Source organism: Pongo pygmaeus, chromosome 14 (genome assembly GCF_028885625.2).
Source record: "Pongo pygmaeus isolate AG05252 chromosome 14, NHGRI_mPonPyg2-v2.0_pri, whole genome shotgun sequence".
NCBI lineage: Eukaryota > Metazoa > Chordata > Mammalia > Primates > Hominidae > Pongo > Pongo pygmaeus.
In genome coordinates this window covers 57,217,950-57,231,629 of record NC_072387.2, presented here as the reverse complement: position 1 = coordinate 57,231,629, position 13,680 = coordinate 57,217,950, and the positions used below count along the sequence as shown (strand labels likewise).

General features: G+C 40.1%; 1 protein-coding gene across 6 annotated transcripts in view; it reads right to left on the bottom strand.

Moving 5' to 3' along the window:
* The window catches only part of CYSLTR2 (cysteinyl leukotriene receptor 2), a 65,248-nt gene that overhangs the window by 21,225 nt on the left and 30,343 nt on the right, over nucleotides 1–13,680 (bottom strand). For 2 of the 6 annotated variants that reach the window (XM_054446886.2, XM_054446885.2), the window contains exon 2: nucleotides 9,715–9,912. The exons of 1 other annotated variant lie outside the window; for it this stretch is intronic. In XM_054446886.2, the coding sequence (XP_054302861.1) occupies nucleotides 9,715–9,737 (23 nt within the window). In that variant the 5' untranslated portion in view covers nucleotides 9,738–9,912. Of the gene's footprint in view, nucleotides 1–4,605; nucleotides 4,696–9,714; nucleotides 9,913–13,680 lie in introns of those variants that run through there. 3 more of the 6 variants (XM_063650869.1, XM_063650868.1, XM_054446890.1) reach the window with 3 other exon arrangements.

Here is a 13,680-nt window from a genome sequence, read left to right as displayed (position 1 = left end):
CTTGTGATTTTTGCACATTGATTTTGTATCCTGAGACTTTGCTGAAGTTGCTTATCAGCTTAAGGAGATTTTGGGCTGAGACAATGGGGTTTTCTAGATATACTATCATGTCATCTGCAAACAGGGACAATTTGACTTCCTCTTTTCCTAATTGAATACCCTTGATTTCCTTCTCCTGCCTAATTGCCCTGGCCAGAACTTCCAACACTATGTTGAATAGAAGTGGTGAGAGAGGGCATCCCTGTCTTGTGCCAGTTTTCAAAGGGAATGCTTCCAGTTTTTGCCCATTCAGTATGATATTGGCTGTGGGTTTGTCATAAATAGCTCTTATTATTTTGAGATACGTCCCATCAATTCCTAATTTATTGAGAGTTTTTAGCATGAAGGGTTGTTGAATTTTGTCAAAGGCCTTTTCTGCATCTATTGAGATAATCATGTGGTTTTTGTCTTTGGTTCTGTTTATATGCTGGATTACATTTATTGATTTGCGTATATTGAACCAGCCTTGCATCCCAGGGATGAAGCCCACTTGATCATGGTGGATAAGCTTTTTGATGTGCTGCTGGATTCTGTTTGCCAGTATTTTATTGAGGATTTTTGCATCAATGTTCATCAAGGATATTGGTCTAAAATTCTCTTTTTTTGTTGTGTCTCTGCCAGGCTTTGGTATCAGGATGATGCTGGCCTCATAAAATGAGTTAGGGAGGATTCCCTCTTTTTCTATTGATTGGAATAGTTTCAGAAGGAATGGTACCAGCTCCTCCTTGTACCTCTGGTAGAATTCGGCTGTGAACCCATCTGGTCCTGGACTTTTTTTGGTTGGTAAGCTATTGATTATTGCCACAATTTCAGCTCCTGTTATTGGTCTATTCAGAGATTCAACTTCTTCCTGGTTTAGTCTTGGGAGGGTGTATGTGTTGAGGAATTTATCCATTTCTTCTAGATTTTCTAGTTTATTTGCATAGAGGTGTTTATAGTATTCTCTGATGGTAGTTTGTATTTCTGTGGGATCGGTGGTGATATCCCCTTTATCATTTTTTATTGCATCTATTTGATTCTTCTCTCTTTTTTTCTTTATTAATCTTGCTAGCGGTCTATCAATTTTGTTGATCCTTTCAAAAAACCAGCTCCTGGATTCATTTATTTTTTGAAGGGGTTTTTGTGTCTCTATTTCCTTCAGTTCTGCTCTGATTTTAGTTATTTCTTGCCTTCTGCTAGCTTTTGAATGTGTTTGCTCTTGCTTTTCTAGTTCTTTTAATTGTGATGTTAGGGTGTCAATTTTGGATCTTTCCTGCTTTCTCTTGTGGGCATTTAGTGCTATAAATTTCCCTCTACATACTGCTTTGAATGCATCCCAGAGATTCTGGTATGTTGTGTCTTGGTTCTCGTTGGTTTCAAAGAACATCTTTATTTCTGCCTTCATTTCGTTATGTACCCAGTAGTCATTCAGGAGCAGGTTGTTCAGTTTCCATGTAGTTGAGCGGTTTTGAGTGAGATTCTTAATCCTGAGTTCCAGCTTGATTGCACTGTGATCTGAGAGACAGTTTGTTATAATTTCTTTCTTTTACATTTATTGAGGAGAGCTTTACTTCCAAGTATGTGGTCAATTTTGGAATAGGTGTGGTGTGGTGCTGAAAAAAATGTATATTCTGTTGATTTGGGGTGGAGAGTTCTGTAGATGTCTATTAGGTCCGCTTGGTGCAGAGCTGAGTTCAATTCCTGGGTATCCTTGTTGACTTTCTGTCTCGTTGATCTGTCTAATGTTGACAGTGGGGTGTTAAAGTCTCCCATTATTAATGTGTGGGAGTCTAAGTCTCTTTGTAGGTCACTCAGGACTTGCTTTATGAATCTGGGTGCTCCTGTATTGGGTGCATATATATTTAGGATAGTTAGCTCTTCTTGTTGAATTAATCCCTTTACCATTATGTAGTGGCCTTCTTTGTCTCTTTTGATCTTTGTTGGTTTAAGGTCTGTTTTATCAGAGACTAGGATTGCAACCCCTGCCTTTTTTTGTTTTCCATTTGCTTGGTAGATCTTCCTCCATCCTTTTATTTTGAGCCTATGTGTGTCTCTGCACGTGAGATGGGTTTCCTGAATACAGCACACTGATGGGTCTTGAGTCTTTATCCAGTTTGCCAGTCTGTGTCTTTTAATTGGAGCATTTAGTCCATTTACATTTAAAGTTAATATTGTTATGTGTGAATTTGATCCTGTCATTATGATGTTAGCTGGATATTTTGCTCGTTAGTTGATGCAGTCTCTTCCTAGTCTCAATGGTCTTTACATTTCGGTATGATTTTGCAGTGGCTGGTACCGGTTGTGCCTTTCCATGTTTAGCGCTTCCTTCAGGAGCTCTTTTAGGGCAGGCCTGGTGGTGACAAAATCTCTCAGCATTTGCTTGTCTGTAAAGTATTTTATTTCTCCTTCACTTATGAAGCTTAGTTTGGCAGGATATGAAATTCTGGGTTGAAAATTCTTTTCTTTAAGAATGTTGAATATTGGCCCCCACTCTCTTCTGGCATGTAGGGTTTCTGCCGAGAGATCCGCTGTTAGTCTGATGGGCTTCCCTTTGATGGTAACCCGACCTTTCTCTCTGGCTGCCCTTAACATTTTTTTCATTTCAACTTTGGTGAATCTGACAATTATGTGTCTTGGAGTTGCTCTTCTCGAGGAGTATCTTTGTGGCGTTCTCTGTATTTCCTGAATCTGAATGTTGGCCTGCCTTGCTAGATTGGGGAAGTTCTCCTGGATAATATCCTGCAGAGTGTTTTCCAACTTGTTTCCATTTTCCCCGTCACTTTCAGGTACACCAATCAGACGTAGATTTGGTCTTTTCACATAGTCCCACATTTCTTGGAGGCTTTGCTCATTTCTTTTTATTCTTTTTTCTCTAAACTTCCCTTCTCGCTTCATTTCATTCATTTCATCTTCCAGGGCTGATACCCTTTCTTCCATTTGATCGCATCGGCTCCTGAGGCTTCTGCATTCTTCACGTAGTTCTCGAGCCTTGGTTTTCAGCTCCATCAGCTCCTTTAAGCACTTCTCTGTATTGGTTATTCTAGTTATACATTCTTCTAAATTTTTTTTCAAAGTTTTCAACTTCTTTGCCTTTGGTTTGAATATCCTCCCGTAGCTCAGAGTAATTTGATCGTCTGAAGCCTTCTTCTCTCAGCTCGTCAAAGTCATTCTCCGTCCAGCTTTGTTCCGTTGCTGGTGAGGAACTGCGTTCCTTTGGAGGAGGAGAGGTACTCTGGTTTTTAGAGTTTCCAGTTTTTCTGCTCTGTTTTTTCCCCATCTTTGTGGTTTTATCCACTTTTGGTCTTTGATGATGGTGATGTACAGATGGGTTTTTGGTGTGGATGTCCTTTCTGTTAGTTTTCCTTCTAACAGACAGAACCCTCAGGTGCAGGTCTGTTGGAGTACCTGGCCGGCCGTGTGAGGTGTCAGTCTGCCCCTGCTGGGGGGTGCCTCCCAGTTAGGCTGCTCGGGGGTCAGGGGTCAGGGACCCACTTGAGGCAGTCAGCCCATTCTCAGATCTCCAGCTGCGTGCTGGGAGAACCACTGCTCTCCTCACAGCTGTCAGACAGGGACATTTAAGTCTGCAGAGGTTACTGCTGTCTTTTTGTCTGTGCCCTGCCCCCAGAGGTGGAGCCTACAGAGGCAGGCAGGCCTCCTTGAGCTGTGGTGGGCTCCACCCAGTTCAAGCTTCCAGGCTGCTTTGTTTACCTAAGCGAGCCTGGGCAATGGCGGGCGCCCCTCCCCCAGCCTCGCTGCCGACTTGCTGTTTGATCTCAGACTGCTGTGCTAGCAATCAGCGAGACTCCGTGGGCGTAGGACCCTCTGAGCCAGGTGCGGGCTATACTCTCCTGGGGCACCGTTTCCCAAGCCCATCGGAAAAGCACAGAATTCGGTTGGGAGTGGCCCGATTTTCCAGGTGCCGTCTGTCACCCCTGGAAGGGGAACTCCCTGACCCCTTGCGCTTCCCGAGTGAGGCAATGCCTCGCCCCTGCTTCGGCTGGCGCACGGTGCGCTCACCCACTGACCTGCGCCCATTTTTCTGTTAATTATATTTAAGTAAAATATGCTAATATAAATATATTTCAAGGATTAAACCTTTTTTTGAGTTAAAAAAAGAATGCTCATGTTTAAGCACAAAGATTACTATAATAACTGTGTATCAAAATATCTTTTTCCAAGATTCTCGATTAGCAACCCCACTTTTCTTTTTTGTCATGAGAAGTCTGAACAAACACTAGGGGCTTTGACTCAATGACATGGGACTCATCAAAAATCTATTGTTTATTTCCGTCTTTCATTAGCTCCAGTAGTCACAGCACAGTTGTCTTGTCTAAGAGTTCTAGCAGCTGCAGCAAAGCTTGTGGAAGCTGGAGTGACTGTCAAACTAGTTCTAGGGTCTACACTAAACCTAATAATTCCCCTGATGTTTTATTGATAGACATAACTCAAAATTTTTCAGTTAGTCACTTAGTCTCCTAGGAAATATTGTTGGTTTCCCTTCAAATATCACCATTCATCACTGTAACACTCTAAACCCAGTGACCCTCTTTCCTTCATCTGTAGAAAAAGAAGCTGATGATTGATTACCTCTGTTGAGGAACTCTCCATACCTTGCATGGACCTTCTATAGACTCCCTTGGATATCCATAATTTAACTTTGCTTGCTGTTGGTTCAGACTGAAAAAACAAACAAAGGAACAAAAAGTAAAATTTGCCTAGTAGGATATACTATCACTGACTTTGTGATAGCAAGTCTAGGTAAAGCTTGTATTTCAAAAGTAATATAAATTTTACCTAGACATAAAATAAGTTCAGATGGCAAAATAAATTGCCCTCATCCAGACCTGCAAGCTGACAAAAGAAAAAAGAATACTTATACACTGATATAGGCATTTGATTTGGGATTAGTCCTGAATTCCAAATGCATTGAAAAAGAGGAGGTCTCCAATAACAAGTTCTGAAATTGAGGCAGTAATTAATAGCCTACCAACCAAAAAAAGCCCAGGAGCAGATGGATTCACAGCTGATTTCTACCAGAGGTACGAAGAGGAGCTGGTACCATTCCTTCTGAAACTATTCCAAACAATAGAAAAAGAGAGATTCCTCCCTAACTCATTTTATGAGGCCAGTATCATCCTGATACCAAAACCTGACAGAGACACAACAAAAAAAGAAAATTTCAGGCCAATTTCCCTGATGAACATCAGTGTAAAAATCCTCAATAAAATACTGGCAAACTGAATCCAGCAGCACATCAAAAAGCTTATACATTACGATCCAGTTGGCTTCAGCCCTGGCATGCAAGGCTGGTTCAACATATGCAAATCAATAAACGTAATCCATCACAGAGACAGAACCAATGACAAAAACCGCAAGAATATCTTAATAGACGCAGAAAAGGCCTTTATGCTAAAAACACCCCTTTATGCTAAAAACTCTCAATAAACTAGGTATTGATGAAACATAATCTCAAAATAATAAGAGCTATTTATGACAAACCCACAGCCAATATCATACTGAATGGGCAAAAGCTGGAAGAACTCCCTTTGAAAATACACATAAGACAAGGATGCCCTCTCTCACCACTCCTATTCAACATAGTATTGGATGTTCTCTGGCCAGGGCAATCAGGCAAGAGAAAGAAATAAAGCGTATTCAAATAGGAGGAGAAGAAGTCAAATTGTCTCTGTTTGCAGATGACATGACTGTATATTTACAAAACCCCATCATCTCAGCCCAAAAACTCCTTCAGCAAAGCAACTTCAGCAAAGTATCAGGATACAAAATCAATGTGCAAAAATTACAAGCATTCCTATACACCAATAATAAACAAGCAGAGAGCTAAATCATGAGTGAACTCCCATTCACAATTGCTACAAAGAGAATAAAACACCTAGGAATACAACTTATAAGGGATGTGAAGGAACTCCTCAAGGAGAACTACAAACCACTGCTCAAGGAAATAAGAGAGGACACAAACAAATGGAAAAACATTCCATGCTCATGGTTAGGAAGAATCAATATCATGAAAATGGCCATACTGCCCAAAGTAATTTACACATTCAGTGCTATCCCCATCAAGCTACTATTGAGTTTCTTCACAGAATTAGAAAAAAAACTACTTTAAATTTCATATGGAACCAAAAAAGAGCCCGTATAGCCTAGACAATCCTAAGCAAAAAGAACAAAGCTGGAGGCATCATGCTACCTAACTTCAAACTATACTACAAGGCTACAGTAACTAAAACAGTGTGGTACTGGCACAAGAACAGATATATAGACCAATGGAACAGAACAGAGGCCTCAGAAATAACACCACACATCTACAACCATCTGATCTTTGACAACTTGACAAAAGCAAGCAATGGGGAAAGGATTCCCTATTTAATAAATGGTGTTGGAAAAACTGGCTAGCCATATACAGAAAACTGAACCTGGATTCCTTCCTTACACATTATACAAAAGTTAACTCAAGATAGATTAAAGACTTAAATGTAAAACCTAAAATCATAAAAACCCTAGAAGAAAACCTAGGCAATACATTGAGGACACAGGCACGGACAAAGACTTCATGACTGAAACACCAAAGCAAGAGAAACAAAAGCCAAAATTGACAAATGGGATCTAAACTAAAGAGCTTCTGCACAGCAAAAGAAACCACCATCAGAGTGAACAGGCAACCTACAGAATGGGAGAAAATGTTTGCAATTTATCCATCTGACAAAGGGCTAATATCCAGAATCTACAAGGAGCTTAAACAAATTTATGAGAATAAACAAACAACCCCATCAAAAGTGGGCAAAGCATGTGAACAGACGCTTCTCAAAAGAAGACATTTATGCGGCCAACAAACATATGAAGAAAAGCTCATCATCGCTGGTCATTAGAAAAATGCAAATCAAAACCACAATGAGGTACCATCTCATGCCAGTTAGAATGGCGATCATTAAAAAGTCAGGAAACAACAGATGCTGGAGAGGATGTGGAGAAATAGGAATGGTTTTACACTGTTGGTGGGAGTGTAAATTAGTTTAGCCATTGTGGAAGGCAGTGTGGTGATTCCTCAAGGATTTAGAACCAGAAATACCTTTTGACCCAGCAATCCCATTACTGGGTATATACCCACATATAAAGACACATTCACAAGTATGTTTACTGCAGCACTACTCAAAATAGCAAAGACTTGAAACCAATCCAAATGTCCATCAATGATACACTGGATAAAGAAAATGTGGCACATATACACCATGGAATACTATGCAGCCATAAGAAAGGATGAGTTCATGACTTTTGCAGGGATGTGGATGAAGCTGGAAACCATCATTGTCAGCAAACTAACACAGGAACAGAAAAGCAAACACCACATCTTCTCACTTAAAAGTGGGAGTTGAACAATGAGAACACATGGACACAGGGAGGGGAACCTCACACACCAGGGCCTATTGGCCAGTGGGTGGCTAGAAGACGGATAGCCTTAGGAGAAATACCTAATGTAGATGACAGGTTGATGGGTGCAGCAAACCACCATGGCCTTTGCATACCTATGTAACAAACCTGCACATGTATCCCATAACTTAAAGTATAATTAAAATAAAAGAAGAAGAGGTCTCTTGACACTACAAGAACCCCTATAAAAAAGACAAAATCTCAGATACTTGGGAAGCTGAGGCAGGAGGATTGCTTGAACTCAGGAAGTTGAGGCTACTGTGAGCCATGACTGCACCACTGCACTCCAGAAAAATATGTCTGCTGAGGTCCTCACAAGCCTATCAGCAAACTCTAATCCTTGAGGAGTGAGAACAAAGATTGGGCCTATCCTGGGTAAGAACAGTTACTTCAGAGACACTCCAGCCTGCTTAGCAGGACTTGTTTGACTTCACTGAAGGGATTTTCCCACCTCTAGTGACACACCCCCACAACCACGACCAAATAAAGAAAAAGGCGAATTCCTGTTGTAATTAACAATTTTTAAATTGCCAATATTAATACAGTTTCTGCTTCATCAGGACAGTCCTTCTTATGTGGACATAAGGCTTATGGCCACCTGCCACACACTAACTTTACTGTGTATTCAGGAAAATTGTTAGAGAATTTCAGTTGTTTAAAACTACCACCCCTCCAGTGGATCATGTTTCCCTAAAAAGAATGCAGAGAAATCTCCAAAAAACTCAAGCACAGGCTACTTGAGAGAACTCTTCAGATGGAGGGCTGCATTCTTGTGTTGCATACTATGTGTTTTAGTTAGGGTTCTCCAGACAGACAGAACCAATAGGATATTATAGAATTATACATGATAGATAGATGATAGATACTTGATAGATGATAGATAATTGATAGATAATAGATGATTGATAGAGAGATAGATAGATGATAGATAGATTATAGATAATTGATAGATGATAGCTATTTGATAGATTATGGGTAATTGATAGATGATAATTGATAGATAATACATAGATGATTGATAGATGATAATCTACCAATTATCATCTATCAATCATCTACATAATAAGTAGATAGATGATAATAGATAGATGATAGATAGATAGATAGATAGATAGATAGATAGATAGATAGATGAGAGGAGATTTATTAGGGGAATTGGCTCACACAATTATGGAGGCTGAGAAATCCCACAACAGGCCATCTGCAAGATAGAGACCCTGGAATGCTAACAGTGTGGTTCAGTCCAAGTTTGAAGGCCTCAGAACCAGGTGTAATTCTCAGGCTGAGTTTGAAGGCCTGAGAACCCGGGGGCCCACTGGTGAAAGTCCTAGAGTCCTAAGGCCAGAGAGCCTGGAGTTCTAATGTCAAAGGGCAGAAGAAGAATGTCCCAGCTCCAGGAGCAAGAGAGCAAATCCCTTTTTCTTATTTTTTGTTCTATTCTGGCTCCAAGCCAATTAGACAGTGCCCATCCATTGAGAGCAGAGGTTCCCCACACAATCCACTGATTTACACAATAATCTCCTCTGGAAACACCCTCACAGACATGTGCAGAAGTCATGCTTTACAAGTTCTCCAGGTATTCCCTAATCAAGTCAAGATGACACTTAAAAATGACACTATGCAAGCAATGACTACTACAGCTGGAAAGTATCATTTAAAACTTGTCTCTGAGCCTGAAAAAAGTCAAAAATTATACTACTTCTGTTCTGGAAGCCTAGGTTTACACTTAAATTTGTAAGGCAAAGTTGTCACGGATAATCACATAGCCTTAAATCTCTTCTTAGCCAGCCAAAGAGAAATTTGTGCTAACCACTTCTTGCTGCACCTGTATAAATAGTACGGAGCAGCCCATGACTGTGGGAGGAAAGCCCATTGGACATCTAGGAAAGAACACACAGATTTTGGGGGACATATTTTCATTGCTTGGGTATGATAATCTGGGTCCCTGTTTTCAGAGTCTATTAGAAGAACTAAAAACCACCTTTGCTTCTGCAAAGTCCTACTTCCTGGAATCTTATCCTCAAATTACCTAACATGAGCACAGATCTTATAATATATATAATTCCTGACTAACACTCTTTCCTGAGACACTGCAATTTCCAATGGTGTGCAAGAAGTCCATGAACCCAATTTTGTTAACTACAGCCATGTCCCTAATGGCCTTTGACTGGAAGACCTTGACCCTGAGAATCCATATAATGATCTAAAGAATAAAGGAGGTATGATAAAGCAGTGGTTAATTTAACCTACCCCAAAAGGTGGTTTGTCAACATATTTCTGATGCAGCAAGAATATTTTTCAATTCTTCTTTAGACATCTATGTGAAGATAATACTCAAAAAACATGGTTGGCATGGAAATGATGTCAAAAAAAAAGAAAAGAGTTATTAATCCTTCAAGTTAGCACTTCCCACAGTATCTTCCACTAAACACGAATCCATGAGATGCTCTGTAAAAGAAAAGATTTTCTTGGTCAAATTAACCTGAGAAACATGACAAGCTCTAATATGTCCCTCTTGGAGAGTCACAGGACATTTTGAAGTTTCCATGAGGTCTTACAGAAAACAAACAAACAGCCTGATTGACACAGAATTTCTCTCTCTCTTTTTTTAACCTTGAAAACTTTTTTTGCATGCTAACACCGTCTAACATCTCATAGAACTAATGTTCTGCACAATCAGACTTGGGGGAATGATGATGTTGTTATGTAATTTATCTCGAAGATGTCATTTATCTAGTATATGATATTAACAGAAGAGAAAGGGAACTATCACCTAATAGGCTAGATCAACCAGCAAGGGAGTAAAGGAGCATGAGTTCAAGAGTTTGCAGTTCAGGGAGCTCTAAGAAATTGCAATTGGGTAAATCAGCATTTCCAAGCATACCTTACTTCATTTGGAAAATGGAGGTTGTACTAGTTTCCTAGGGCTATCTTAACAAAGTATCACAAACAGGGTAGCTTAAAACAACAGAAATTTATTCTCTCACAGTTCTGGAGGCCAGAAGTCTGTAATCAAGGTGTCAGCAGGGGATATGGTTTGGATCTGTGTTCACCCAAATCTTATGTTCAATTGTAATCTCCAGTGTTGGAGGTGGGGCCTGGTGGGAGGTGATTGAATCATGGGAACAATTTCACATGACTGGTTCAGCACTATTCCCTCGGTGCTGTTCTCATGATAGTGAGTGAGTTCTCGTGAGTGAGTTCTCATGAGTGTTTAAAAGTGGATAGCACCTCCCCCTTCTCTCTTCCTCCTGCTCCTGCCATGTAAGACAACTGCTCCTGCTTCACCTTCCGCCATGAGTAAAAGCTCCCCGAGGCCTTCCCAGAAGCAGATGCCACCATGCTTCCTGTACAGCCTATGGAACCATGAGCCAATTAAACCTCTTTTCTTTATAAATTACCCAGTCTCAGGTATTTCTTTATAGCAGTGTGAGAATGGACTAATACAGCAGGGCTGTGCTTCCTTCGAAGGCTCTGGGGAAGAATCCCTCCTTGTCTCTTCTAGCTTCGGGTATTTACCAGCAATCCTTGGCATTTCTTGCCTTACAGAATGTGACTCCAATCTCTTGACTCCGTCATTATTGGCATTTTCCTTCTGTCTCTTCACATCGTCTTTTCTCTGTGTTTCTGTGTCTTCTCCTTTTCTTATAAGGACGCCAGTCATATTGGGCTTAGGGTCCACCATATTCAATATGACTTCATCTTAACATTACATCTGCAAAGAACTTATTTCCAAATAAGGCCACTTTCACAGGTACCTAGGGTTAGGACTTGGACATATTGTTTGGGGGTACATAACTCAACCACAACAAGGATACGTAACATCTATTTCATAGAGTTGTTGTATTATATGAGAGGTTGAGACAGTGTGTGTGCTTCACAGGGTACTTGGCACTAAGTGCTCCCTCATTGTTCCACCTTTGTGAATGAATGTAGGGATGATCTAACTTCAACACCTGTCATCCCATTAGCTACCAAGGATGAGCTGATGACATAAACTCTCACATTCACATAAGGTATAAAAAGTAAACTCCTCTTGATGCTTGCTAGAAAGACATTAAGAGGAGTTTACTTTTTATACCTTATGTGAATGTGAGAGTTGATGCCATCTCTCTATAGAAACACGGATTACTCTGATTATTCTGACATGTTCATAATGAGAATCTCTCAAGATTACCCCACTCCTTTACTCAAAGCCTATTTCTTCCATGGAACCCCTGATAACTCATCCACTCAGTGAAGTTTCTCTGGAAGAGGGACTATGGACCTGTCATCCCAGCGTTTTGGGAGGCCAAGGTGGGAGGATCACTTGGGGCTCAGAGTTCAAGATCAGCCTGGCCAACATAGTGAGACCCGCCCCCATCTCTACAAAAAATAATTTAAAAAATTAGCCAGGTATGGTGGTGTGCACCTGTAGTCCTTGCTACTCAGGAGGCTGAGGCAAGAGGATTGCTTGAGCCCAGGAGTTTGAGGTTGCAATGAGGTATGCTCATGTCACTATACTTCAGTCTGGATGACAGAGTGAGACTGTCTGTAAAATAATTTTTTTTAAAAAGTGACTATGGATTATGAACTGGAAGAATGCAATAAAAGGAAAGTTGAATACCCATTATAATCCTCATTCTAAATTTACAAAACAGAATTCTGGGTTAAAAATTAGTTCCCTGTCTGGCAAAGATTTCATGATGAAAATGCCAAAAGCAATTGCAACAAAAGCAAAAATTGATAAATAGGATGTAATTAAACTTAAAAGCTTCTGCACAGCAAAAGAAACTATCAACAGAGTAAACAGACAACCTACAGAATAGGAGAAAATTTTTGCAAGCTATGCATCTGACAAAGGTCTAATATCCAGCATCTATAAAGAACTTAAACCAACTTATAAGAAAAAAAATTCCATTAAAAAGTAGACAAAGGACACAAACAGAAACTTTTCAAAAGAAGACATATTATTCATGTGGCCAATAAGCATACGAAAAAAAACTCAATATCACTGATCATGAGATAAATGCAAATCAAAAACACAATGAGATAACATTTCACACCAGTCAGAATGGCTATTATTAAAAAGTCAAAGAAAAACAGATGCTGGCGAGGTTGTAGAGAAAAGAAAATGCTTATACACTATTTGTGAGAGTGTAAATTAGTTCAGACATTGTGGAAAGCTGTCTGAGGATTCTTCAAAGAGCTAAAAACAGAACTACCATTTGACCCAGCAGTTCCACTACTGGATATATACCCAAAGGAATATAAATCATTTTATCATAAAGGCACATGCACGTATATGTTCATTGCAGCACTATTCACAATAGCAAAGACATGGAATCAACCTAAATGCCCATCAATGGTAGACTGGATAAAGAAAATGTGGTACATATACACCATGGAATACTATGTAACCATAAAAAAGAATGAGATCATGTCCTTTGCAGGAACACGGATGGAGCTGGGGGCCATTATCCTTAGCAAACTTACATAGGAAGAGAAAACCAAATACCACAAGTTCTCACTTATAAGTAGGAGCTAAATTATGAGAACAGATGGACACAAAGAGAAGAACAACAGACACTGGGATCTACTTGAGGGTGGATGGTGGGAGAAGGGAGAGAATCAGAAAAAATAGTTATTGGGTACTAAGCTTAGTACTTGAGTGACAAAATAATCTATACAAGAAATCCCTGTGACATGAATTTACCTATATAACAAACCTGCACATGTACCCCTGAATCTACAATAAAAGGTAAAAAAATTAGTTCACTATTAGTTCTGTGGATGTAGTTCCCTATGAGTTCTACGGGTGTAAGTTGATTTCTTGAGAACCGATATGATGAAATTTCTCATGTGCAGAGCTAAGCATCCAATCCTATTTCTGAGTTGACTGCTGGGGTCTTAGTTCTGATTACATGGATAATGGCTCTCTCGTTTTGATGGATCTCAACAGCAAATCTGAGGTTCCTAGCTTAGATCGTAAGGTGAATTGTGAGGCCATTAGCTGGAATGGGGAGCACATACTTTAGAGCTAAGGAGACAGGTCAGGGTGGCAGATATAAGTCAGGGAAATAGTCACATAGAGCCTGGAACTCTGAGCCTGACTCAGGAAAGCGAATACAACAAAACTAGAAGCTTGGAGATAGTGTCTTAACTCAATCTTACAGTGAATTATACTTTCTGTCAGTTGGCAGGGCCAGGACAGCAGGACTAAATGCACAATCAGAA